Consider the following 27385-nt stretch of genomic DNA (forward strand, 5'->3'; position numbering starts at 1 on the left):
CTGAGCTGCATGAAGTTTGTCTTTGTTTGCTGTGCCTCAACTTTTCCTGCCTGCAGGATGTGGCAAACAAGCAAACGCCTCTCGGGTGTACTTTGGATGACAACAACCAACCAAAAGTTCTGACATCCATCCCTTGTATATTTGCATTTCCCTTCAGTTCCTCCATGCTCAGCTGTTTCTGCCACTGAGCTTTTGAATTCAAGACAGAGGATGAGAGCTATTTCCAATCCGCTATTGCTTTTTCCCGTTTCTTAGACAATCACCGCAGACTCGCAGGGTTTAGGGTTACAGTGTCGGGTGCTCAATAGCACTTGGCAGAAAGTGAAACCCAGGAAGGGATGTAGAGATTAAAGGCTGATCGGTGCTGATTGGGGCAGGGAGCGAGCGCTGCTGTGCCGCTAGAGGTCCCTCCGTTCCTCCGGGCTGGGTGCAGCTGGATCCCCACCAGCCTTGGCAGGAGGACGCCGATTTTTCTGCCAAGATGAAGAAATCAGGCGAGACCTGGGTGGTGTCTGATCACACTCAAGGTTTGAGCGTTGTCTGAAGTTCGATTGTACGGCTAATTTAGCGCTCAGGGTAGGCTCTGAATGGCAACGTGTGCGTAAGTTGTCCATACAGCGGTCTATCAGTTCACATAAGTGTGCTGTGCAGTTAGGAAGAGTTGCTAAGTCAATAATTACGTGCTCCTGAACTTGGCATCTCCTTAGGGCAGTTACAACACACTTGGGCTGGCAAATCCCAGAATGCTGCAAAATAGGCGGCCGTGGGCAGCTGCAACTGCTGCCTTAACACTTCCAGTGCTGTTACTACGAGCTGTTTTGGTCTACCCAGGAGCCACAAGGCAAAAACATAGACAGATATTTTGCAGCTTGCATGCTGTTTGTACACATGTAAGTGCAAGGAAAGCCATATGTTTGTTTGTTTATTAATACGTCTCCTGAGAAGCACAGCTTGGGAGGTTGTCTGAGGTGTGAAGCTGTATGATGTGAGCGTGCAGCCTGCTGAGGGCTGGGGCAGCTTTGCCCAGAGGCAGACACAGTGCTGGGAGCCCACCCCAAGGAGGTGAGCAGGACCTGGCAGCACGCTGCCGTCCTATTGCTCCTGCAGCTGCCTGGGGCTCTGTGGGCCGTAAGGGGAACGAGTGCCGTCTGCTTGTGGTCTTGCTTGGACAGTGTCTCCCAGGTAGGACAGGTGTGACTGGGAGGGGTTTGGTGAGCCCGGTGCACTGGGCTTTCGTTCCTCGTCCTCTCTCTGCCATCTCCACGGGATGACGTGAGGAGCCAGGCGCCCCTTCCCAGCCGCTATTTTCGGCAGGCATTTACTTTCCCAGCCTCTGCTGGCCGCCTGCCCGGAGGTGGGGAGGCCGGAGCCGGGGGGGCTGACTCTCCCTCCTCCTTCATAAAAGGGCCCCGAAGCGGGGGCCGGGCCACGGGGTTATTTTTGGGAGCAGCTCCTGGGATCCGATGGCCTTGTTAGGGCAGCGCTGACCTCTCTGCGGGCGGGGAGGAGAGCAGCGGGGCGGGGGCTGCCTCGGGACCCCCCCCCGCCCCGTCCCATCTCTCCCCTCCCTCTGGTCAGGCTCGGCTCCCCGGGGCCCTCACCACCCCCTGCCCTCCCCTCTCCTCTCCCTTCCCTTCCTTCCAGTTACTCCTTCCTCCCATTGCAGTCCCCTCGAGCGGGCGAGGAGCACCCGGAGCCTTCTGCCATGGGGCAGCCGTGCCCCCACCTGCTGCTGCTGCCCGGCTGAGGGGAGCAGCCCGGGAACGGGGGGACCATGAGTGGGGGCAGGTTTGATTTCGATGATGGAGGTGCCTACTGCGGTGGGTGGGAAGGGGGCAAAGCCCACGGGCATGGCATCTGCACCGGCCCCAAGGGGCAGGGCGAGTACTCGGGCTCCTGGAACTACGGCTTCGAGGTGGTGGGCATCTACACGTGGCCCAGCGGCAACACCTACGAGGGCTACTGGTCCCAGGGCAAGAGGCACGGCCTGGGGATCGAGACCAAAGGACGGTGGGTGTACAGGGGCGAGTGGACCCATGGCTTTAAGGGACGGTACGGCGCGCGGCAGAGCATGAACAGCGGAGCCAAGTATGAGGGTACCTGGAACAACGGCCTGCAGGATGGCTACGGCACTGAGACGTACGCGGATGGAGGTGAGGGGGCTGCGTGCGGTGGGCGGCCATGGCTGTGGGATGAGCTCCTGCTGTCCCCATGGGTGAGGGCCGGGCATCGTGGTGCCGGCTGCCCCTGGCATCCCAGCGGCAAACCTTGTGTTACGTGGCCATTGGCTTCTCTTCCCAGTAGATCATTCCCGTTCATGGCTGCACCCCGGCACCAACTCCACAGGTTCGCGCCTGCAGCCGGCCTGTCCCCTCCTCATTGGGCAGCGAGCTGGGAATGTTTGTGCATTGGATAGAAGCCACCTCCAGCATCATAGTGCACTTTCCCTATGTATTAAGTGCTGCTCGCACGCCTCCGGCTGGGTGCCTGGACATCTGCTTTGCTGAAGCGTTGTGCTTGAGTTATCAAAGCCATTTAAAATACGTAGCCACTTGTCTTTCCCTTAAATAAACCCTCTTGGTTCCTTTGAAACTCTCATTCCCCCGCGGTGCAGATGTGTGCTGTGCTCCGTGTGGGCTCAGCCTGAGCTGTGATTTTGCTTTAGTAGCAATTTTGGGGTTAGAAACATCACAAGAATCTCTGTGCAAGTAATTCTGTAGCTCTTCAGTACTATAGTGTTCCACGCTGCCATATTTAGGATAGCTAAATAGAGAGGGTGATTTGGAAGAAATAGGCTGCAAAATATGTATCAGAATTACATCTATATTTATCCAGGACATGCGATGGAGCTACTTTGTAAAGAAAAACAGCAGTAATGGCAGAAATCTTAACAGCCCTTAAGAAAAGGGATCAATTGAGGGCATAGCCATGGTGGTGCAGGTTACTGTGGGTTGCTGTTAGCACAGGTCACTGTGGTGCGGTGCAGTGATGGCTGTGAGCAGCGTGGAAGATCTTGGCTCAGCAGCGAGATCTCAAAGTATCACCAGTTCCTCACTAAAGCACATCCCTCCCTGGCAGTGCAGGGCTGCTGCATTTCAGGTTCATGTGATGGAGGGCAAAGTAAGGAGGTGCCTGAGGAGTTTGAATGGGATTCGAGCTTTCTGTAGGAGTTTGAATTAGATCTTGCTCTGAAAGCTTGGGGCAGAAGAAAGGTGAGCACAAGGCTGCAGGCAAAGCCAATCTGCTGATGCTGGCCAGCACCATGTCTGCTGCATGGAGGTGGATGGAGGTGGCTGGGAGTTGGAGTCACTTCCAACCCAGAGTATTCTATGACTCCATGACCTGCAGCAGCTGCTCCTGTGTTGTCTCCTCACCTGCGCACACAGCAGCCATCTGCGTGGCCCAGCTGAGGCCATGCTGCTGATGGGACCTGCTCATATCTGAGCTGAGATTGCCATGGCCAACATCTGGACACCTCTGGGAGTTGTCAGCCCTGGAGCCGTGTGAGCTCTGGGTGCAGCCATGGAAGGACAGGGCCCTGGGAACCTGCAGTGCTTGGCTGCTCCTTGGGAGCTTCACAGCTGTATGCAGGCTGCAGGGAGGTGCAGCTGATGCTGGTGTTTGATATTACATGCAATGTAAACCTCAAGTATATATATTTATGAAATTACAAACTTCATGCTTTTAAAATGCACTTACAGGCTTGTCTGTGATTTGTATCTTGTGGCTGCATTAAGCCCAAACCTGGAGCAAAGCTTATTGAAATCCCACATCGATTTTTGATGTCTGTTAAGAAGTAATCTCCCAATATTACCAAGCTCAGAGCTGGCCAGGCTGCTTTCTTCTTCTCTACCAATGACCTGTGGGAGCCTGATGGCTTAAAGGGCTCTCCTTCTGTAATTCTGATTGAAGTCAGCCATGAGGAGCTCCTAGTGTGCGTGGTCAGGCAGAGGATCTCTATGGGATGTTTCCTTTAGAGTCCCAGCTCAGTGCATGTGTGTGCGTCTGCTTCTGTTAGCAGGAAAGAGCTTGGAGCCCTTTGTAGGGCAGGGTAGGACAGATAAGGGAGCAGTGAGTTGGACTGTGCAAGGCAGAGCGTGAAGGACTCGTCATTTTGATGGGCTGCTGGTTGGACTTAGTGGTCCACCTAAGACTTAGTGGTCTTCCCAACCTTAACAATTCTGTGGCTTTATAACACAGGTTATGAGCAAACGCTTGGCTGTCTGACTTCAAGTTTTGTCTCCCCCGTAAGGATGCCCTCATTTCTGGGTACACGCTTTGGTTCCTACTGCTCAACTCTGTCAAAACTTGCTGCAGGAAGAAGTGTCACCGCTAATGCAGAGTCTTACTGCTTAATATAGAGGGGTGCTGCTCAGAGCTCTGCTTTGCTCCACAAATAACTGTTTCAGTGTGTGCCTATACACATATGGCCCATGTGCAGGTCTGTGGACACACAACATTCCCTCTGTGTGGCCAGGGCTGGTAAAGTAGTTCATCAAAGGTCATGGGGCATCAGAAAGAGAGCAGGACACAAATCCCTGTTTCCAGGTCCAGCACTCTGCTTCCTGCTGACTGCTTCTGCTGCAAAATAATTCAGCTTTCCATATTCATCTACAGAGCTAAATGTGCCCCATGAGTTAATGCTGTGTCTTTCTATCCCTCTCGGTTTCTCTCTCTGCTGTTCCTTCCCAACAGAAGCCCTGAGGCAGCACTGGCAGAGTCCTTCCCCTGCTGATGTTGGCACCCAGGGGAAGCACTCAGTTTTCGCTGCTCTGTCTTGCACGTGGCCCCACGATGCTCCTGGCCTTTTGCACCACATTCTAACATGTCTGTCATCACCGTATCTGCGTAACAGCAGATGATGGGAAGGCAGTGATACCGCTGGAGCTGTCTGCGTTATTTACCTGCCTGTGTGTGTTACTTACATTCACTGCTGGTTATCCCAGCACCTCAGGCAGGCTGGGCAGGTGAGACGCAGTGCTGATGGCAGCATCATCCTGCTGCCATGTGTTCCATGCATCCAAAGGGTGGGTGTGCTTGGGGAGTGAAGCCCCCATCAGTGCCACAGCTCGGTCCTTCCCTCCCTATGAATGCAGGCACGGCTGCTCTCTGCTTCACTCAGATGAAGGTGGTGCACCTCATACCTGGGCGATGCAGGGGAAGCAGCATTTTATCATTCCAGCAAGAGAAAATGCAGGCGACGAGGCATCACTGGGGTGCTGTCCCTGTGTAGGGACGTTATTTTACAGATCCTCAGCCCCTTGTGAGCATCGTGGTGGTGCCTGAATGTCCCTCTGTGCTTTGGCATGCTGTGGCCACGCCACTTTGACAGCCATTATGTGATTTCAATCCTGCCCTCAGGATGCTTTATGCTATAGAGAAATCTTGGCGGTGATTTTTCCTGTGCTGCAGTAGCCCCATGTCTGTGCTGCTGGTGGGAATAGAGGGTGTTTCTTCCCACAGAGGGAAACCGAGTCAGAAAAACATGAAATACGTTGGCTGAGGCTGCTTGTGGGTTGATGGCAACAGAGTGGAGCAGGAACCCAGGAATATGAACTCTCCAGCGTGGTGCTTTTCCACAGCACTGCCAGCTTCATGTTGCTGTGGCTCCATTGGCTGTGAGTCTGTGCCCAGATGTCATTAGTATGGGCACAGGGAGGGGTGGTGCTGCCCGGTACCTCCCCATGCCCATCCCAGTCATGTCCCCATTGGCCATGGTACCCATGCGAGGAGGCTGCGACCTGTCCCAGCACATCGAGCTGCTCCCAGACCTCCTGGCTGTGCTCCAGTCTGATGGCTGAACCCAGGCATGAAGCCTCAGTCAGGCACCATAAATCACAGTGCACCATGGACGTGCCAGTGAGCCCTCTGCACAAGCTCCCACCCCACCTGTAGGTGCTGCTCAGGAGAAAGGATGGAGCTGGGACTTGTTGGAGGGCTGAGCCCCTCTAAGCCCATGAGACTTTCCCAGAATTCCTTTTCCAGGTGGTTAATTCAGCATTGATATCAGATGCAGCCTGCTATGTGCAAGGTTGGCCTGTCCTCCAAGGAGGTCTCCAGTGTCAGCCCTATCGAGTGTCAGACCCGCTTGCTGCCACACAGGCAGGGATGGGGTGCTGGGTTCAGGGGCTCCTCATGGGGACAAGAGCGGAGCAGCACATGGTGGCTCTGTGTTAAGATTCATTACCGTTTTACACAGCAAAACGTGGGGCTGGAAGGGACCTTAGAGTCCAACTATTTCCAGCCCCCTGCTGTGGGCTGGTTACCACCCACCAGATCAGGTTGCCCATGGCTCCATTCACCATGGCCTTGATCACCTCCAGGGATGGGGCACCCACAGCTTCTCTTGGCAAAGGCACCTTGCTCTGGAAGGCTGCTTCCATGGCTGCTGCAGATGCTCTGCGGTGCGTGAGCCCTCTCTTTGGTACGTGGGGAGATGCAGCGCTGCAGCAGCCAGAAATCCTGCATGCCCCAGGCAGGGAGTGCAGATGGCAGCCGGGGCAGCAGCTGCTGCCTGCCTGGGCACTGCTTGCCTTTCCTGGCCCCTGATGCTGTAAGTTAACACCCCACAGGCGGGTCCAGAGAGGATTTCAACGAAACCTGAAGCTTGGGAGTAGAGATTATGCTGCAGAAGTGGCCTGGGAGAGCGTAAAATATGCACTCCCACCATCACCAAAGAAGGAGCTGCGTTTGCTCCCTGGGGACCAGGGTCATCCCTGGTCTCAGTAACAGTGTCTGAATGTGGGAATGAATGCCTGCAAGCCAGGCCACCCCTCCTTCTGAGACGTCAGAAAGGGCTCGCTCCCCAAACGCTGGTACCTCCTGGCAGCTCTCTGTTGCTGCTTAATGAAAAGCAGACGTTTTTGGACACAAATAGTGAACGTGTCCCCTGCCCATGCATGGAGCCAGGCCTGGAAGGGCAAAGAGCAGGGGGGGTGCTTTTCCAAGAGTGTCTGTGCTTTCCCCAGAGCCCTCCACCCACAGTGTTTTGGGGCCAGATGGCCCCTTCCAGATGCTGGCTGATGGATGAGAGCGGAGCTGAATGCTGCTTTTGTTTTGGGTGGTTTTGCTGGTTTCTGAGGCAACTGTATCTATGGATTGAGGAGAGCAGTGGGGCAGGGAGGGCTCAGGGCTGGGGAGTGTTCCTGCTGTCCCATCCTGGATGGTGCCACGGGGCTCACAGTGTGCTTGGCAGGGTGGCTGTGTTGGTGCTGGTTCTTCTGCTCTTCCCAAGAGCCGTTCTGCTAATTTAAGTCTTTTGGCATCCTGGGGAGGAAATCAGAGCTGCTGTCTCCAATTTACCATTCTGGAGTCTGCAGAGGTGCAGAGAGGGAAGGGACCGGGCTGACAAAGGAGCAGTGTACTTTTCCCATTCCCCTGAGGCGTCCAGGTCCTGCTAGGTCTCAGCAGAGTCCCAGACCTGAGGTGTAGCCCAGCTGTGGCAATCACAACCTCCTTCATGTTCCTCATTGTATGACACACCACGTGCAAATACTGAGCTGGGCCCAGAGAAGGGAGCAGAGCTGGAGGAGCCTTTCACAGAGATACTCCTCTACTCCTTGCTTTGCTGTATGTGTGCGTCCAATCGCAGGATCACAGACGAGCTGTGCTGGGGCAAAGCAGATGCTGAGGGAGGTCTGTCCCCTGCCAGCACCACCTCGTTCTCTATCCCTGCTCCCTCATGGCTGCTTTGGCAGGTTGGCGAATGCTGCTGGATGTTGGACTCAGAGGGCAGAGCGAGCCTCCCTGTCCCATGGCGGGCACCAACCCGCATTGCCTTGCCCTCGTGCTGCTGCTTCACCGCCTGCCTCTTCTCTCCCACAGGAACCTACCAGGGCCAGTTCACCAACGGCATGCGGCACGGCTACGGCGTGCGGCAGAGCGTGCCCTACGGCATGGCTTCCGTGGTGCGCTCCCCGCTGCGCACCTCCCTGTCCTCCCTGCGCAGCGAGCACAGCAATGGCACGCTGCCGCAGCAGGACTCCCCTGCTGCCCACCCCGAGAGCCTGCCTTCCTCACCCACCATCACCCGCGGCGGCTTTGCCCTCAGCCTCTACGCCGACGCCGAGGCTGGCAAGGTGAAGAAGGGGGGGCTGTTCCGCAGGGGCTCCTTGCTGGGGAAGCTGAAGAAGTCGGAGTCCAAGTCGTCGCTGGCCAGCCAGAAGAGCCGCGTCAGCTTCCTCAAGAGCGAGAGCGGGATCAGCTCGGCCGCCAGCGATGCCACCTCCACCGCCAGCCTGGGCGAGGGAGCGGAAGGAGAGGAGTACCCCCCCTTTGAGTCCGACATCGACGCCACCACCACCGAGACCTACATGGGCGAGTGGAAGAACGACAAGCGCTCGGGATACGGAGTCAGCGAGCGCTCCAGCGGGCTGAAGTATGAGGGTGAATGGCTGGACAACCTGCGGCATGGCTACGGCTGCACCACGCTGCCCGACGGCAAGAAGGAGGAGGGCAAATACCGCCACAATGTCCTGGTCAAGGGCATGAAGAAGCGCGTCATACCTCTGAAGAGCGCCAAGATCCGGCAGAAGGTGGATCGGAGCGTGGAGGGGGCCCAGAGGGCAGCAGCCATTGCCCGGCAGAAGTCGGAGATCGCGGCATCCAGGTGGGTGTGCGGGGTCCTGGGGGTGGTGGTCTGTGCCCCATGTGTCCCTCTGGACTGCAGCAATGGGGTCAAACGTGGCTCTCTGCAATTTCCATTTAATTCATTTTACTGCCCTTATGGCAGCCCAGCGGTGGGTGTTTGGGACCTGCTGCCAAGTGGGGAAGAGCTTCCAGCTTTCTGCTGTCTCCAGATCCTTTTTCAGCCTGACTCTTGCTTTTTCAGCCTCTGGAGAGTCCTTGTGGCAAACACCCACACAGTGAAACTAGGCTCCTACCAAACTCTTTCCTTCTTCTCACCCTGCCCAGTCCTGTCACACACTCCCCTTGGCTGGAGGAGCTGATGACCAGTGTGGACTGGTGGGGGGGCAAGGAGCTGGTGAGGTGGGGGTATGTGGTGAGATGTTGGGAATCCGGTGAGATGGGATCACCTGGTGCCTCACTAAGCTGCCAGAGTTCCATGGTGATGTTAATGGGAATGCTGACTGTGGTAGCTCCAAGAGGCCCATAAGCATCCCAAAGGAACACTCTTTGCAGCAAAGCATGGCTCTGCCCTGGAGCACATGGTATGGCAGGATGGGCAGGTTCCAGACTGCCTCCATGTTGGCAATGCATGTCAGCCTGTTGGTCTCTGAACTGGAGCTGTGGAGCCAGGGCAGATCCGACGGGCAGGAGCAGCATGGTGTGTGCAACAGCTCATGGCCACCTTGGTTTCCATTGCACCAGCAGAGATGCTTTGGGACCAGACAGGTGGGCAGTGCTCAGGATTAGCTGTGTTAGTAACTAGCTGCAGAGGAAAGTGCTGATAGCCTCTTGTGTCCATGCCAGGATGAGACGGAGCAGCTCTAGGGGTGGCAGGGGAGAGTCCTGCCCCATCACTGTGTGTGTCTGAGCGGTGGCACTGTGTCTCTGTGGTTGTGGTTGTCATTGCCCAGTGATGAGGACTTCTGGGCTCATAGGACACAGATGGTGAACCCGTCCTTCTCTGTTGCCGTGGTTTTGGGGCCATACTGTGTCACCTGCGTTGTACTTGGGCTGCTGGGAGGTGACTGTAGCTGCAGTGCTGTTCTACTTTGTGCCTTTTCAGGGTTTGGTTATCAAAGTTGCTTAATCACCATGTGGTCATAGGAAATAACTGCCCCAGGGAGGGCTCTTTATTTTCAAACCCTGTCTCCGCCCCCCTCACAGCCCATAGACGCCCCTGTGTTCCTGGCTCCAAAGTTTTGCAAGGAATTGATTGTTTTTTCTCCAAGCCCGGTTGCCGGAACAACCAGCAGAGAGAAACCATCCAGATTGCAGGAGAAGTCACACAGGGACAGCAGTGTCACAGACCCTGTCCTGCTGGGGAGGCTGCATCAATGCTGGTCCCACCGTGCCCAGCAGCAGCGTGCGGCAGCAGCGCTCGCACCCAGAAATAAAGAGGCTGGGGCTGCAAAAGCCGCTCCCTGAGAAGCCAGTCAGTTTATATAAGCCTCTTTTTATTATACACTATTTACACGTTGGATCAAAAGCGGCTGTGCAGCGCTTTCCATCAGAGGCTGGAATGCAGCCGCTGCCCTTGCAGGGGACCACATCCCTCCCGGCACGGCTGGGAGATAATTTCCTATTAAGGAAACCTTGGAGCTGGAGGAAATGAGAGGTTGCACTGCACTGCACTGCTGCGGGACGCCCTCCCTTCACAGGGCTCATGGAAGCACAGTGCTGTGCAGGACAGCTTTCCCTTGCAGTCCTAATGATCCTCAACCCACCTCAAAGCCAACACTCGTCTCCTCCTTGCTGTGGGCTGCAGCTCAACCCTTTCCATCCACCTTCACTTCTGGTGCATGCTGCTCTGGCTCCGCTGCTGCCTTGTAAACACCCGCCTCATGCTGCGCTCCTTCTCCCTCCTGTTCCCCTCAGCCCTGGGATCAAGTGTAAACATAAGTAGTTTTACCTAGAATGGGTCCTAGGTAGAAATCCCAGCTCTGTCACCAACTTTCTTTTGGCTCTGAATTTTGCCTCCATTTCTACACCCACAGCAGCAAATAATTGCATGTGGGCTGTGAAAATAAATTATTACGGCTTATAAAGGGCTGTGCTGTTGTTAATGTCTCCCCAGCCCGTAACTACGGGGTGGAGTTGCCTAGATTCAGTGTTTATATTATTCCTTGCAGGGTGCCATGTGCTTTACATGAGAAACGTCTCTGAGGCCACATGAATTGCTGTTTGGGGAGGATATGATGTTTCCATGCAGTTACTGCTAGGATCTAATTGCCAGGACTGGTACAGCTGGGCTATACCATACCTGTCTGCCTCCATGTGCCCCTGTCATTGTGTGCAGTATTTGGGTTCCGTTTGCTTCTGGGATCCCCTCACGGAGCTGAGCTAACAAGCAATCCAGCTGCTGGGGAGTGTAGAGCAGAATTCACTCTTTTACACCATAAAAGGCTCTTTAAGATGTAGAAATTTGGAGGAAAACAAGCCTGAGTGCTGAGGCTGCCTCTGTTGGTTGTGCAGTAGGAATCTCAGGCATGTGGCCACACTGGGATGCGCAGGCAGGCAGCACTTGTGCTGAGCAGAGCCAGGCACCGAGCTGTGCTGGTGTGTGAGTGCAATGAGAGGGCTGCAGGCAGCTCCGGTCCCAATGTCTGCTGGGCTCGGGTGTTCTGAGTGGCTCCCACCCACTCTGATGCTGTCTTACCCTGCATGGGTCCTTCCTGAACCCTCTGGTTGGAAATCCATCTGCTTTCCACCTGTGTGAGGGGCTGAGGATGGAACTGGAATTGATTTGATGGCTGGAATGGAGTGGGATAGAATAGAATAGAATAGAATAGAATAGAATAGAATAGAATAGAATAGAATAGAATAGAATAGAATAGAATAGAATAGAATAGAATAGAATGCAAGAGGAGGGGCAGGGCTGGCTGCATTTTGAAGTTTGATTCCTGAAGCCATGCACTCAGTAGCTGCACAGTTCACAGTACGTATTTCCTTCTTGCTGGGGCTTTTGGGGAACAAAATCAGTGTCTCTGTCCCAGCATAGCAGTGCCTGCTGTGATCTCCTCTGCATGCTGTTGTGCTTCCACTGACTTGGACCAAATTCAACATAGGGACTTTGCCACTCATCCTGCACGGCGTGGGCCTGGCTGGGCTCTAGCTAGCTTGACGGGTCTGTGTTCTGCTAACAGCACCAAGTATGTCTGTCGGAAGTCATAGGACCAATGGGAAACTGAGGGATAAGGGACAAAGGATGCTGGTGTGCTTCACCTGTTATCTATAAATGCTGGCCATGAAGTCTGAGCAGCTGGATGTCCTGTGACTGGAGGCTATAACTAGGAATTATCACATTCTGAACATTTTTTGAATGTACAGCTGCCCTGCAATCCTGCCACTTGGATATATAAGCCCACAACTCACATCCATGGCCCCGGATCTCTTCCCGAAGCTGCCCTGCCAGCCGTCCCACTGCTCCCAGCCTTCCCAAGCCGCAGCACTCGTGGAAGGTGCAAATGACGTCTGGGAATCGCTGCAGTCAGCACAGCGTCCTGACTAAATAAGGGAGTGCATAGCAGAGGTTTATCAGTGCTGCCGTGTGAGACAGCTGGGAGCCATGGCCAGCAGCAGCCCCAGCTCAGCCGCATGTTGCTCTGTGAGGTGCTCTGCTGAGCACTGCTTGTCTGGGAGAGCTGCAGGGCATTGCAAATTGCTGCACCTTCACCCTTCCTTCATCCCTCCCTGCAGCAGCCTCCTCTCCAGCTGGGCTGGCTGCAGCCATGAGCACTGACAGACACATTTTTGGCTATTGGGCTGAAACGTGCTTTGACTTCAGCGCAGGGTGTGTGTGGCTTTGTCTTGCTCTCCTCCACCTCACATGGATTTTCCAAGGCTCGTTCATGCTCTAGTAGGGTAACAGGGACCATGCACTTCCAGCAGCTCTAAGGAGAATGCAGCTGTCGATGGCAGAGTGCTTTCTTGGGTTTTCAAGGGCCTTTGGGACCTACTGGGATCCCATGAGATAGTAGGGTTGGACAACAGTGGGTATGGCCCGGCCAGGCCTGACCCAGTGGGAAATGCTTATCTCAACAGCTTGCGAACATATGGAGGGAAAAATGAAGTGAGACTTCAATCTGGAAAATGGCTGGAAAATGGCAGCTTCATGCTGGACTGATCCAAGCAGGATCTGAGTCCCCTCCAAAAGGTTGGAGCTGGCAGGTAGGAGCCGGATCTGAAAATGGTTGGCTTCAGGCAGGCTTTGCTCAAGGCTTATCATCACTTCTGTGGTATTCTGATATTGAACAGTAAAAAATGTGGGAGTAAAAGGTCTGATTCAAATAAGGAGTCTGAGATACAGAGCCCCTCTCTCCTCCTGGCGCATATGGTTAGTTTATGCTGGTGCCCAGCCAGAGCCCTTTGGTTGTCTGGGTTCCAGTTTTTGCAGCTTTGCTCCTTCGGGACCCTGAGATGTCCCCATCCCCTCATGTGCTCTGCAGCCCTGGTGCAGGTATGCAGGAGCTATCCGAGCTCACAGCCTCATCTCTTCATTCTTCTGGGTTCAGACCTGTGAATATCAACTTGAGTGACAAAGAGGCTGGTGGAAGGTTGCTCCTGCTTTAGACTTGATGAATAATTGGGCTTCTGACCAAATACAATATTTTAAGAGATCTGCCTGCTTTCATTACATTACAAAAGGAAAGAAAAAAAACACCCCAAAATTCCTGTTATTCCTTTCTTGACTGGGAAAAAGAAATGCCAAAACGTAGCCCGTGTTTCTTCACTCTCTGGGTTTAGATTACTAAAACCTGAATAGAAAATGTGAATTAGAAGTTGTTCAGACTTCCAATTGAAGAAGCCAGCAGTGCCGCAGTCAGAGTGCCCACCTCCTGACCCAACCTGGTGCTGGCACTCGGGTTGCAGTGCCACCTATATGGCAGAGCTCTTGGGTTAGGCTGGACTCTCTTGAAACAAGTGAGCGCTGCAGCCCTCCTGTTTCAATGGGACAACCCACTGTGATGTGGCCGGATCCATGCCCTGCTCTGCCCATGCAGGATGGCCCTAACACCTGCGGGGTCAGTCAGCAGCAGCAGATCTCCCTTTTTTCCCCCCAGACATCCCTGCAGGTGCTCTTGCTCCAGGACTGGGGTCTGTAGGTTGTCGTCTTGCAGACAGCTGCAGGTCTGTCTGCTGTGAGATTAATGTCACTTTAACTGTTCTGAAGGGAAGTATCCCTTGGTGAAAGATGCAAGTAGCTTTGAGCTATTTAGAGCCGAGGATAACATTTCGGTATTCTAAAAATTTACCAAGTAATCATAAAGGCTAATGCTTGCTGAGCTCGTTAGGTCGCAGTGAGCTCTGCCAGGCACTCCTGAAGCAAAGCACAGTGGAGGATGCTTCTCTCCAGACCGAATGGACTGTTTGTGCTCCTCATGCAGGACGCAATGAGGAGAGGTTCAGAAAGTTCACAAAGCAAAGTTCACTGTGCCACTGCTTCAGTATGGGTGCTGGTTCAGCCAGCAGAAATCCCAGGGCATCTGATGAGCTGCTTGCCAGGAAGGAGGCTGCAAGGCAGGGTGGTTCCTCTTTGGGGATTTCCTTTACAGTGATGTGAATGTTTCCCATAGGAGGCAGTTTGTGTTGCTTAATGCACAGATCACACCCTGCAGGCACAGAGACCATGATACAAACCAGGATAGTCTCAGGTCTGGGAGTGTCAGAGTCTAAACTAAGTAGGTATGTACACACAGATGATAGAATAAGAAGAGCAATAGGACAGCTAAATGCATGCCTGGCTGCTGGGGCAAGATGCCCCTGGGTGCATACAGATGGGTGACACTAGCACAGGGAATGTGGCACAAGAGATGAAACAAAAAGGGGGTTCCAGTTCCCATGGGCTGGATACATGCAAGTGGGGATAGTGGGTAACAGAGGTGTGATGGCATCTGTGTGTGTGTGGAGGCAGAGACAGAGGTACAAAGGAGATGGGCTGGGAGAAAGCAGAAAGCAAAGGATGGCATCAGTGCCAGAGGTGGTGTGGAAAATGGAGGAGCCAGAAAGTGTCTGTTCTGTGGCACTTTGTTTGTCCTCTTCCCTCTCAATGTGAACACAGAAGCACAGAAGGGACAACACTGCCGTCAGCAAAAGCTCATCTACGGCTTTCCCTCTATCTCTTAGTGCTGCAAGCATCCCTGCCAAGACAAACTGTTATCTGAAGGTTCTTCAGAAGAACAAAATGCCACCAGCATGACCACAGAAGCGTGCTGAACTTGCCTGTGTTCCCTGTGCTCGGCACAGCCGTGCTGACAGCATGGCATTTAGCCCAATTTGCACGCTTGTCCCCACAGGACCTGAATCAAGCAGAGGGCAGTTTGCTGTACTGATGGGACAAGGAGTCCCTGGAGAGGGAAGGACAGTGCTGGATGGGTTTGTGTTTCTCTGAGTACATGGATGTGCAGTAGCTGGGGCAGAGAGTTCAGCTCTTGCCCTGCTCCTGGCCACAAGGTCATTGCCACACCTGCAGATGCTCCAGCCCTTCTGGTATTTGCAGCATTCTCTGCTAATTCCAGCTTCATTTACAGGCTAAGCCAATGTGGATGTGCAAAACCACATAAACTGTCTGAAGAGTCGGCCCTGCCGCACGGCTCCGGGTCTCACCTGTTAGCACAGCGCTCAGCTGCGGCTCGTGTGTCCGCAGGGGATTTCGACAGCAGTCAGGAATGAAGCGGGCAGTGTGGCTGGGACAGGGCCAGGGAGGATGGGAGTGGAGTTCTGTCTGCACACTAATACAAAAACGATTAGAGCATTAGAGCCGTGCCAGGGGAGAAGTGAAGCATTTAACTCCCTGCTCCCAGCGTCCTGCAGCAGTCCCTGCGATCCCTTAGATTGCTCTGGGTGGGAGTAGGGATCGCTTGTCCCCACTCTGTGCATCCTTTCTTGGGAGCACCAGCACTGGTCTCTGAAGGCTCCTCTTTGTATTCTTGGCCCCCAGTTGGGTACATGTAATGCTCACTGCTCATCTGTCGGCGTTGCTTTGAAGATGGACTTATGAATGCTGCTGCTGGTTGTGCCCTGGGCTCTCCCTGGGTGCCTGCTATTTATCTGCTGCTCTGCCACTGTGGCCAAGTATTATTCTGCATTGAGCTTCTCCTCCCCAGCCCTGCCAGGATAAATAATACATTCAGAAATACTCTCAGAGGGCTTGGTGTTATTGTTATGGCTGGGCCATTCCCTGCAAGCTGTGCATTGTCACAGTGTTCCAGCAGAGCAGAGTGTACTCCAGAGCTGTGCTGTCACCTCTGGCACCATGCATTGTCACCAGGCATGCCAGGATCCATCTGCACCCCTTCGGTACCACATCAGCACAAGTGCAGCTCTGCTCCTTTTAGCAGAGGGAGCAGACCCTACATCCAGTCCACTGCCAAACTACTTATTTGGAAGTTACCTCTAGGAACCCTCTGCTTCCTGGTGCTGCCCCTTTCCTGCAGGGTCTGAGAAGTGGCCAGGAGAGCCTCTGTCTGCTCACCAAGTGGCTGAAAAGGAAGGTTTTATCCTTGTGTGTTGAATCCCATCCCAGAGCAGCAGGATGAAGGCAGGGGCTGGAACACATCCTGTGGGGTGAAGAGCTGGGCTCCCTGTTCAATGAGCTTGTTTGTGGGGCTGGCATCATGCAGGCTTGTGCTCCCTGGGATTTGCTGAGCCCCCTCTTATCCCTGGGCATGGAGAGCACAGAGCCATCCCCTCAGCCTCTGCCAGACCTCAGTGGAATTAATCACACTGATTACATGCTACCAAAAAAGGAGGTGATTTCTCTGTTCAGAGCTGCCTCAGACCCCCTGCTTGTGAGCAGTGGCTTAAAACTGCTGTCTTCTCCCTCATCACGTAGCCTGGGTGTTTCAGGAGCTGTAGGAATTTTGGATAAAAAGACCAAGAATGGCAGCAATCCCAGGCAGCTCAGCCTGCAGAGAAAGCAGGAGATAAGGTGTGGGTGCAGGCAGGGGTGAGCCACGTCTGCGGCAGTGGGATGACATCCCAGAGAGATGCCATCCCAGGCACAGCAGCTCCACGTCCTCTGCTCTATCTCAGGGCACTGAGCAGCAATTTCGGCTCCCTGTCAAGTCACACCGGTGCCTGTATCAGTTGGGATTAGTGCCCTGCCTTTAATTCTTTCCCTACCGCTATCCAAAATGACGTGTGTCTGTATGTGCATATATATATAATCTTCTACTCTCCAAGGGTCTCAGAACAGCATTTCTATCACCTCTTCATTGCAACTGTCAAGTTTTCAGGGCAAAGCTAGTCTTGTCTGCATGTTGCATCTGAGTTTAATGGGAAAGGACCAGTGAAATTCCAGCCTGAGTTTGAAAAGTCTGGGTATCACTTAAATAGCTCGATAGACATTGTATGACCTCATTAAACTCATAATAAGTTGGTGTTGAAGGGCTGCTAGCTGCACATCTGCTCAAGAATAAGTGGTTTTGCAATGGTGCTGCCAGTGCATGCTCTGCTGCATGCAGCACAGGAGACAGAGGGAGTCTTGGGAAGCATTAGGGCATGGGGAAAGACTCCGTGAGCCACAGGTGGAGCAGAGCAGCTGAGCATACGGTGCTTCACCCTCCCTAATTTTTAAGGTGTGATCCTACTCTTTGAAGTCAGTTCCCTCCCAGACTGTGAGCAGCTGGGCTGCAAAGCTTGCCCTGCTTTTAGCATAAAGATCATAGGGCCGCGAGCGGGAGGCATGTGAGGAATACAACAGCCGGCTGGCAGAATAGCTCCGATGGCCCTAGGGAGCAAGCAGGAGGCGTGCTGGGAAGGAGCAGAGAGGACTCATGGAGCGAGGCTGTGAGGAAAGCAATGACTCTGCCTTTCCAAGCACCTGGTGAGAGCAGTCCATAGACTGCAGCAAGCACAGAAGTCCCTTGGACAAGCCAGAGTTTGTTGCTGGAGAGCTACAGGAGTGTAAATTGGGGTGAAACGTGTCAGTGGTACTGACAAGAGGCGTGCTGCTGCTGGTGAGGTCCCTCTGTGCTCCTGTGATGTCTGCAAAGGTGCTTTGGGCATTCCTCAGAGCAGGCGTCTTTGTGAATTGCAGCATGGTGGCAAGTCCATTTTGCAGCATCAGCTGCCTCTATGCAACATGTGAACATGCTCATGTTTGCAAATATACCTGCTCCATTTGCTGGTCAGTCTTAAACACTTCGTGCCCCTTGCTGAAGTTCTGAGCCAATGTCAGCTTAGACAGCGCTCACTGTTGTCCCCTCTTCCCTCTGCAGGACAACTCATGCTAAAGCCAAGGCTGAAAGCTCTGAGCAGGCAGCTCAGGCAGCTAACAACGAGTCAGGCATAGCCAGGATGATGGCCAGGGAGCTCTCCCCAGACTTCTACCAGCCAGGTAAGACAAGAGGCTTCTTCTAAGAGGGATTTTTCAATTTCCTTGGGAATCTGTTCCAGTGCTTCTCCCACTTTGTAACTCAGGAGTCTGCCCTTCTATCTATCTCAGATCCACTTTAGCACAAGTTCAGCCAGCCCCCTACACATGGGTTATTTGCTGACCTCCTTACACTGCTGTTCTATCTGTTGCAAGGTGTTACCATAGCCTGGAGGAAATCTGCAGCTCTCCAAGCTCCCTGCCTCTTTCCCCCCCACTATGAAGCCCTCCCGGTGTCTGCCAGGGCCAGCAGAGAGCTGGGAGCCATCTGCAGCACTCCTGTGGCTACATCCCTTGAGCTGCAGTTGCTTTTTCTTAGGACAGCTTTGCACACTGACTCATAACCCGTATCCTGTGGGGCTGCAAACTGCACCAAGGGTGCAGTCAGGTTCTGCTAATTAGGAGCTGTAATATCCTGTACGAAAGTTGATCATGGAAAATATTATTTCCTTAATTTCCTATATATTTGTTAGTGTCGCCATCAATTACATGGCTGAGAAAACATTGGAGCGGTTCCTTCTCTAAGAGCAAGCACTGGGGATTAGTAGATAGGAAGCTCAATGTTGAAAGCAGCACTGTCAGTGCCATTACCTTTCCCTAGGACAGGCTAGATAGACCTATGTTCTTTCTGGGAAGTTTTCATTTTCATAGAAGGGAGGTAATAGCAGAGCAAAAAACCAGATCCAAATGCCTATCTTTCATAACCTGTCTTTCTTTTTATGTGATTTTGTTACCTGGATCAAATGCCCAGCATCCATCACAGCACCAAACTGGGGATAGAAGCCAAGCACTGCCTGCTACTTAGCTCTGCTTACTGCTGATCTGATTGCAGTGCCTCCACAGCGCAGCAGTCCCTCAGCTCAGGAGCAGCACACAGCCAGACAGACACACTGACAGATTGGCTGAAATTCCCTGCAGGTCCTTGTCCTGCACCTACTAGCTAAAGACATGGAACAGTGGAGAGCTGCCCCTTCCTCCCAGTGCACTGCAGGAACTCAGAGCTGCCTTTGGGCTGGGAACCACCACAGTGGCTGGGCACAGGCATGAGCCAACATGTGACACTTCATTTAACAATAGCTAAACATCACTTGATCCTGGCATAAGCCCCTCAGCTGCCACTCACGGCTACACGTCCACCCTTTGCACACTGGGGTATTTATAGTGCAGAAGTAAGGGAAACTGAAATTCCTGCTGGAAGGTTTTTGTCATCTAGCTGGATTGCTTCTTCCACCTGTAGCTGAATGAGACAAATGAAATGGTCTCTGCACAATGGGTCTTGTGGCCACGTGTGAGGCTGGTGTGTTTTTCTTCTGTAATTCTCTTTAATCTCTACATTCACTAAGTGACAGGAATATAACAAGAGAGGTGCATCTTCTTGCAGGGCTGCACCTTCCAAGATCAAAAAGGCAGAAATCCACCCTTAGATTTTGCTAGGACTTGTGATGTCTGGTCACACATCCAGGAGAGCCTGGCAGTGTTTGGCAGCTGCATTTCTTTAATAAGTATTTAGCTCTGGGTTTCCTTTAGGATGTCATAGACATAGAGGGGAGGGATGGAAGCCAAAGTTCTTGCTAAAATGTAAAATAGAGGGGAGGTGAAGGGAGTGAGGTGGATGCTGTGGAAGGGAGGATGACTGGGCTGTGCAGTGCCTTCCAGGCACCTGGGAGTTTTGGTGTGAATTATTGAGGAGGTGAAGAGAGCACCAAGAGATAGCAAGGAGCCCAGAGCTGCAGGCAGCCTATTTTGAGGAGTCTGAACAACTGTTGAAAAGGCTTCCAAATAATCCATTTGCAGCCAGAAATAAATGGCCCTGAATGGGTTGCCTGCTGATTGACAGGAGCGTGTAGGCAGGGCAGAGCAGCTAAAATCAGTGCCCTCTCTCCCCACCACCCCTTCGGAGCAGAGACATTGCCCTGAGTGGGCAGGAGTTCGCAGCGTGCAAATCACACCCATGATTTATTAGAGGGAATGAAGCACCAATCTCCAATTTCCAGAGTAGGGTCAAGTCTGCGTTAGTCCTTGGGGTGGAGGAGACGAGGGGAGGAACCATGAAGCAGCTGGGGACAGTGTGGCTCCAGGGTCTGTGCCATTAAGGAGCACGTGCCAAGCCCTGTACGTCTGCACTTCTCAGCATTACTAGGATTCAGCAGAATGAGACCAACACCATTTCCAAAAGCAGGTGCTTTCTTTTGGACGTGCTGGTTTGCAACCCCACGATGCCTATAGGGAACGTGCTTGTGTTCTCTTTGCTACGAGCACTGCACGGACATGCAAGGACCCCTGTCAAGGTCCCATTATGCAGAGCACTGTGTGCAGTTGGTTTTCAGACTTTCCTCGTCATTCCCTGGTGGATTTTGCTCTGACAGCACCAGAGAATGATGGACTGCCCTCAGTGTCAGGCTCTGCTTGATTCCCTCAACGATTTGCTTTGCAGACCTGGCCCAGGGTTAACAAGAAGTAAAGATTTAATGATAGGCGAATAGCTGAAGTGACAGCAACGTTGCTAAGAGCTGACAAGTCAGCATGTGAGATGTGGCCAGAACGAAATCCGAAGCCCTGAGTCACCTTGTGTGATGGTGCCAGCTGATTTTGCTGGTGCCTGTGTCAGTGCAGAGAGGAGGGCTGGCCCTCATTGCCTGCCCCGGTCTGTGCATAAGAAACCTGTTTTTTCCCATAGAGCACAATGGAAGATAGATCACTTGGGGATACCTCTCTTTCTTGAGGAGGCAGGGAGCGTCCCCATGTAACTGTTTGTTCCCACTCTGTTAGACACCAAAGAAGCCACAGTGAAGAGTTTTCCAGCTGGGAAAAAGAAAAAAGAAAAAGCTTGGATGAGAGCTTGATCCCTTTAGGCTCAGGATAATCCTTCTGTGTGACTCCAAACCACAAAAAGCCGGGGTGCAGATTTTTACTTCTTGGGTCTCATGTGGAGCTCCTGGCCTGTTCCCCCTACAGGGCAGTGTAAAGCAGGGATCTGAATCTACAGGAAATCCCTTATGGAAATAGGCTCTGGTCTGGGGCAGGCAGTGGAAAATGCAGCCTCACTCCATTCTCTCGGGAGCTTATTCTAGCCCAAAAGGGGAAAAGCACAGGGTGAGTTTGCAGCTACAAAAACATGTCCTGAGACAGCCAGGGTTGTTTCTCAGGGAAGGTGACAGCAAGGTGCTGTGAGCTCTGGGTTTGGGCTGGTGTGTTTTGTTTTCTGATGGGGTGCTGGCACATAGAGCAGGGAGACATGCCCTTGCTGAGCCCCTGCCCTAGCCCTGCTGTCTCCCCTGGACCCTTTCCCACCGCCCCTCTCTCTGCAGGCCCCGAGTACCAGAAGCGGAGGCTGCTGCAGGAGATCATGGAGAACGCAGAGCACGCCGTCAACATGGAGGAAGCGACACCTCCTCAGCCCAAGGGCGCCCCGCCGCCCCCAACGCCCCCCGAGAGCCCCCAGTTGCACGAGCAGGATGAGGCCCCCCGCCGCCGCAGTCCAGCCCCCAGTCCCGCTGCCACCCCTCCGGAAGCCAAACGTGCCAAGGCCCAGCAGGATGGAGCCCTGCGGCCTGGCAGCTGGGCCGGGGCGGGTGGTGGTGGGGCCTCCGATGGCGAAGGCCGGCCGGCCTCACGGGGCTCAACGCGGCCGGCCGAGCAGATGGAGATCGGGCCGCTGCAGCGCATGGCGCGCGGGTCTGACGTCGAGCACTACAAGGGCTACCACAGCTACGCCGTCAGGACATCCCCTGTCTCCCCCGCTGCGGACTATGAGGAGGAGCCACTCTCTGAGCGTGGGCCGCCATCCCCGGAGCCCCAAGGAGAGCCTCAGCGGCACGGGGGCACCCCAGTGCCGGTACAGGAGGCCGTGGAGAGGCACACGCCCCAGGTAGAAGCCAATGTGGAGCATCCGCATCCCAAGGAGCACAAGCAACCCCGGCAACGACTCAGCCCTGAGCACAAGGCAGTGAGCAGGAGTGAGCCCGCTGCTGACAGAAAGACTGAGGGCCGGGCACCGGGTCGGACGGAGCACAAGGCGGGGGCCAAGCAGAGCCCGGCCCCGGTGATGGCGGTGGCAGCAGCGCAGGACGCAGAGGAGGGTGATGAGGTGATGTGTGATGGCGGTTTGGGATGAGGCGGGACGTGGAGGGGAGCTCCTGAGACAACTCTGTTCCTTTTCTGTTGTAGGAACTGCTTTTCCTTCAGCCTTGTTTTTCCCCCGTTGATTCTGTCTCCAAAGTAGCCTGGAGTCTCAGGGCTGCGGTGGGCACAGTCAGGTGTCTATGGGCTCCTTTTGGGCCCCACAGCCTTTTGGAAGAGATTCTCCATTTTCACCTGCTGGGTCTGGCTTAGTATGGACTTTAAACACGAACAGGGGCCAGCATTTGGTTTGGAAGCTTGCAGACCAAAATGCTGGGGGTCAGCCCTGGGCCTCGGCGACCTCACAAATACCTCTGGAAACTTTTCCCACACTGCTCAGTCCAGAGGGTCCCTTGAGACCTGTGGGGGGCACAGAAGGTCATTTCCTCCTGGCTTTTTCTGTGCAAATGGCCAGGGTTTCCTTTAAGGCATTTGCAGAGGAGAAATAGTAGTAGAGTAGTGGTAGGTAGTGGTAGGTATTCAACTAGTTTGAAATTCAGGCCAGATGTACGTCCACTGGGAACAGGTGGTTTTCATATCTCCAAACAGCAGAATCAAGGCAGCTCTGTGAGGTCTCCTCACTTAGAACTATGGTACGTAATACTCTGTCATTGTTTTTTCTTTCAGGGACCTAACACAATTGTGATCTGCATGGTCATCTTACTGAACATTGGTCTGGCCATCCTGTTTGTACACTTCTTGACATGAGGTCCCCCTTGGACAAGGTAAGAAAGGCGATGAGATTTTGTCCTCAATTTGCAGACCTCGCTGTGGACATTTAACAGTTGACCAACCTTATTGCCAACACTAGTTGCTCATTGACAAGTGCTCTGGTGATACAAATATAGTGTTAGTTCCACCACTGTTGCTACGTACTTGAGTTACTCGAGATCAGTGTGAGCTGCAGTGTGTATCTGACTAAAGTTGAACTGGAGCTCGCTCAAATGCAGGGTGCTCCTCCCATGCCTCAGGTATTAGGCTTTCTTCTTCAGGGATGAAACTGCTGGGCACTGCCTTCATTGGTGTAGTAGTCACCACCCAGCCTGCAGAGATGAAAGCTATACAGACAGCAGTGGTTATGTGTCGATTGCATGTTTTGCTCCCCCTTAACTCTCCCATTCATCTGTGTCTGGGACAGGCGTTGCTGCTCACTGAGACCTTGGACCTTGGTGGGGATTAAATCTCAGTCATCTGGAAACACCTATGAGGAGGACTTGAGATCCCAAGGTTGCACTGCAAACATGAACCTTAAGTAAAAGTACCTGAAGATCCTCCGTTCAGTCTCCCTGCTCCCAGGCTGTGGCTGGCCTCTGTGATCTACCAAGACAAAGCCAGAATTTCTACAACTCAACCTCCTTCTCTTCTTTGTATAAAATAGCAGTTGCATTAAATTATTCTTGCCAAAGCCATCAACTGCCCTGTCATGCCAGGGATGAGGAATTTATCTTTAGCTGTAGGAAAATGAGTGAGAAGGTCTCATCCACGCACTGTGATGTGTTTTGTAATTCTCTTGGTTAACTTGATGTTGGAGATTTCTCAAAGAATATTATCCATGGCCTGAAAAATGCAACATTGTGCAACAACCAAAATGACTCCTGAGAGCCGTGCCACGGCTAGGGCTGGACAGCATCTCCCTCCATGCTCGTATGTCATCCAAAGAGACAAGCAAAAAGTCTTTCCTTTCCCCATCATCTGGAGTCATTTTCCATGTATGGAGGACTGATTGGGGGAGCATGTTGACATTGGGCTTGGTGAAGTGTGACCGGAGCCCTGCCCCTGCCTGCTGACGAGCTGCGGTCGGGGCTGTGGGGTGGGGTGTGAGGGGCTGGCTGGTGCAAAGCTGCTGGTGTGCCCAGGGGTGCTGCAGGTGCAGACAGTGCCCATTTCAGGACTGGGCACTATCTGAGCGCTCTCCTGCCGCCAACAATGCTCTGTGCGAAAGTGTCTTGCAGTGGGTGACTTCCCACTGTAACGGGAAAGGAAATCAATGTGCTGAATTTGCCCCTTTACCCCCCTTGTTTTTTTGTTTTTCTTGTTTTTTAATTTTCCTATGAAAATGGTGCAAGTTACAATGAAAAGGAGGTACTTACTGAACAATACCCCTGTATAACCCACAGGTTCCTCCTCCTTGTAGCGCTGAGCTGTGAGGAGGCTCCAGTGCTGCTTTTTCACTGAAATAGAGCAGGCAGCCTTTCCTAGCAGAGCACCGAGGGTGGCTGTCGTGGGAGAGGTGAAGTTATTCCTGAAGGGAGAAAGGTGCAGAGACCCGAGTGACTCCAGTGTGTTTGGGTACTGGGCGCAAAACTACGCAGCAACCAGCCTTTCAGCAATGGTAGAGCATAGAGGGGCAATAGAGCTGTTGTTCTTGTGTGCCAGGCTTAGAGGCCCGGACAGTTTGCAGCGATAGAGAGTGACCTTTGGAAGGAGATGTTGCCACTGTGATCTGCTCTGATCCTTAGCAGTGCGAGCTTAGAAAGTCGGCACAGATGAAGTTACAGTTTAGTGTGAGGCTGAGCGCTTGGACGTGTTTCTTCCTTCTTTTAAGAGCAATATGTATTTTGTATCTATTTTTAAGTTAATCGGAAATGTTATTTATAGTCGGTTGTGCACCTCTGTGTATTCTGAAGTCTCACAGCACAGGACTGGGTGGGAAAACCTGAGAGACTGGAAAGAACGTGGAAGCGATGGTCGAGGGAAAAAACAGATGGCCAGTCTGCTCCAAAGGTCAGTCTGAAAGGATGGCAGAGGCGAATGGCAGACAGGCAGGAGTTTACACTGACTGGAGACACAGGACAAGACCTGCCTAATTTCTGTACTCTAATTATGTTATAAGAGAGTGAGAATAATTCGGTACTTTTCTTTGTGAACCAAGTGTATTTTTTAACCTTATTCAGCTCAGGAATGTTGCCACAGTAGCAAGTACATGGTGTTCACTGTGGGAGAAGTGAATGTGATCCCTTCCTAAAAGCTATGTGGCTGTACCAGTCCTGAGAAAGCTGTGCAGCACCATCTACACTTCCACAGAGCGTAGTTTAGTAGCAATTTGCTTCTTTCTTTTCTTTTTCTTTTTATTTCTTTTTCTCTTCTGAAATATAAATGTACTGCAGACCCCACGCTCTGCTGCCGTTGGCATTTTATCCTTGTTCATCCTCTCAATATGTCAGCTGCTTTTATTAGCTACCAAGACAATTCCCGTTGAGAAACCTGAGGGGCTTTTATTTATCACTGAGCACAAAGAAAGGTCTTTTTTCAAGAATGTTAAGATTATCCCCCCCCTCCCCCCCAGCTCATGCCCCTGTTTTTTATGCATGTGATGTGCACACAACAATGTGCTTTCCTCCTATTAACGTTCTGAGAACAGTAGGTAGATTTGCTTTTATGTGACATACAAATATATCCATATTGCACTGATATGGATATATATACACATAGGTATATAGCCCCTTGGGGATTTCGTTTTCTTAGATGCAAAAGAACAGATTTACCTCAATTTGCATGCTTTCAAAACTGAGTAGGATATTGTGTTATACTTTTCAGGTCTTACGAAGATGCAGATATGTTTCACTCTTCACACAAAAATACCTTCATCACAGATTTTGCAAGCTGTGTACTACAACCCGTGTACTGCTGTCCGGAGTTTTCTGTCAGTTGTTCTGCTGGATTACGTGCAATAATAAACAGTTATCTGCTCACTGTATCGATGTTTATCTTTGTGAGTGCCTTGTACTGGATGACAGTAGTGTTTCCTCAGGTCCTCCAAACTCCTTTTCTGGCTTCAGAAAATACCAAAATGGGACACTGCAGCACTAAAAGTATTTTCTTCCCTGTTTTTCTCAATGAAATACCACAATTTGTTACGAGGTCTCATCGTGGTCCAAGAGGAGAACAGCCCCATCTGCCTTTTCCTCCCCCGAACTTCCCCAGCCATTCAGCTCACATTTCTTCTCTTGAACTGTGCAGGAAACCGATTGCAGACAGTGCTGTTGTGCTGCCATTAACGCCTCATCCCAAACGCAGTGATGCTCTGGGAGCCATGTGTCAGCACCGAGCCACCTGGGCTGTGTCCATGCAGCAGTCAGAGCTCCATCAGCATTCCCTCAACAGGTCCCTGTGCTGCCTGCCATCCCCTGGGGCTGCTGCCAGATTTCTTCCAGACAACACATTGCTGCCTGCTCCCCAGGTGCCTCCGTGCTTGGAAATAGGGTAATTCTTTCTTGCTAACCTGCCACCCTCTCTTCCCCTGCACTGATTTAAAGGCCTGTGGATGTGGTCAAGACACAAATAGGGGAAAGAAGCAATGCTGCACTGTTTCTGAGTGCACAGAGAGGAGGCAATCACAGGAGGGCCCTGGGACCCTGTGCAGCATCAACCCCATAAGCCCATAAATGGATGGATGCAAATGCTTGTCAGCAATCTGTCCTGTTGGTGCAAAAACTCACTTGCTCCTAGTAAACCTGAAGTCATGGCCTCTTACATCCAGATTAGCCCCCCAAATTTTGTGGTGATTGGACAAAGTAATGGGAAAGCCAGACATGAGGGATGGGGAAGTGTGATTTAGGGGGAGGGTGGGAGAACAGAGCCCTGTGCCAGGCAGAGCCATCAGGGCTGGAGGAATGCAGAATAGCTGAAACCTTCAATCCCTTTTCTATTTCTGGAGTGTCTCACATGAGCAAAGCTGGGCTGTGCAGAGGGGCTGCTGAGACAGGCTCAGCCTCTGCAGGCAATAGGGCCTCCCTCCTGCTTCTGTGGGGTGCAGGGAGACTCATGATGAAAGATCTTTGCTCTGGTAAGGACTTAGGGAGATGAGTTTGGTGGAATGAGGGCTCTGCTCTCCCCTGGGCTTTCTTTACTTCTGATATCAGAGGAGCCAGCAGCAACTCATTCACCCAGCCATGGGAAGAAGGGAGGGGGCAGCAGGGTAACCAGAGCCCTTTGCACCTCATAAATCTTAAGCTGATGAATGGAGCAGATCCTTGGCCATGTGTGGAGGCATCAGGGAGGCGGGTCTCTCGCTGGAGCAATGATATATTGCTTCAAAAATATTAGCAATGGCAAAAGGATGAGCATGGCCCTTCCCCTGGGTGGAGGGAACAGTGCTTGGGGCTTTGCCTCAGGAGCTGCTGCTTTTGGGGTAACATGCCCTGCACCGCTCCCAGCTGAGTGAGAGGAGAGAGGAGCCTCAACATGTGAGAGCAGGGACAGAGGCACTGATCCTGTAACCGAAGGGCAGCACTGGTGGGAGGTGGAAGATGCAATCTGAGCCTT

The 27385-nt window shown here is 52.7% G+C and overlaps 1 protein-coding gene across 1 annotated transcript; it reads left to right on the plus strand.

Moving 5' to 3' along the window:
- Nucleotides 1–1535: 1535 nt before the first annotated feature.
- On the plus strand, nucleotides 1536–26534 carry JPH2 (junctophilin 2). The gene is made up of 6 exons (XM_072350119.1): nucleotides 1536–2153; nucleotides 7825–8608; nucleotides 17847–17965; nucleotides 21310–22088; nucleotides 22748–22845; nucleotides 23259–26534. The coding sequence occupies exons 1-5, from the start codon at nucleotides 1775–1777 to the stop codon at nucleotides 22826–22828; spliced, it is 2142 nt and encodes a 713-aa protein (XP_072206220.1). The 5' UTR covers nucleotides 1536–1774; the 3' UTR covers nucleotides 22829–22845; nucleotides 23259–26534.
- The last annotated feature ends 851 nt before the right edge of the window (nucleotides 26535–27385 follow it).

The sequence above is a fragment of the Excalfactoria chinensis genome, chromosome 15 (genome assembly GCF_039878825.1).
Source record: "Excalfactoria chinensis isolate bCotChi1 chromosome 15, bCotChi1.hap2, whole genome shotgun sequence".
In the NCBI taxonomy this organism is placed as follows: domain Eukaryota; kingdom Metazoa; phylum Chordata; class Aves; order Galliformes; family Phasianidae; genus Excalfactoria; species Excalfactoria chinensis.

What these genes read in the sequence shown, in the direction of transcription:
- JPH2 (XM_072350119.1), top strand. Translation starts at nt 1,775, where the DNA reads ATGAGTGGGGGCAGGTTTGATTTCGATGATGGAGGTGCCTACTGCGGT. An exon ending in TCGGAGATCGCGGCATCCAG is followed by an intron (nt 8,609 to 17,846) that starts GTGGGTGTGCGG and finishes TTCCCTCTGCAG; the next exon opens with GACAACTCATGCTAAAGCCA. An exon ending in CCCAGACTTCTACCAGCCAG is followed by an intron (nt 17,966 to 21,309) that starts GTAAGACAAGAG and finishes CTCTCTCTGCAG; the next exon opens with GCCCCGAGTACCAGAAGCGG.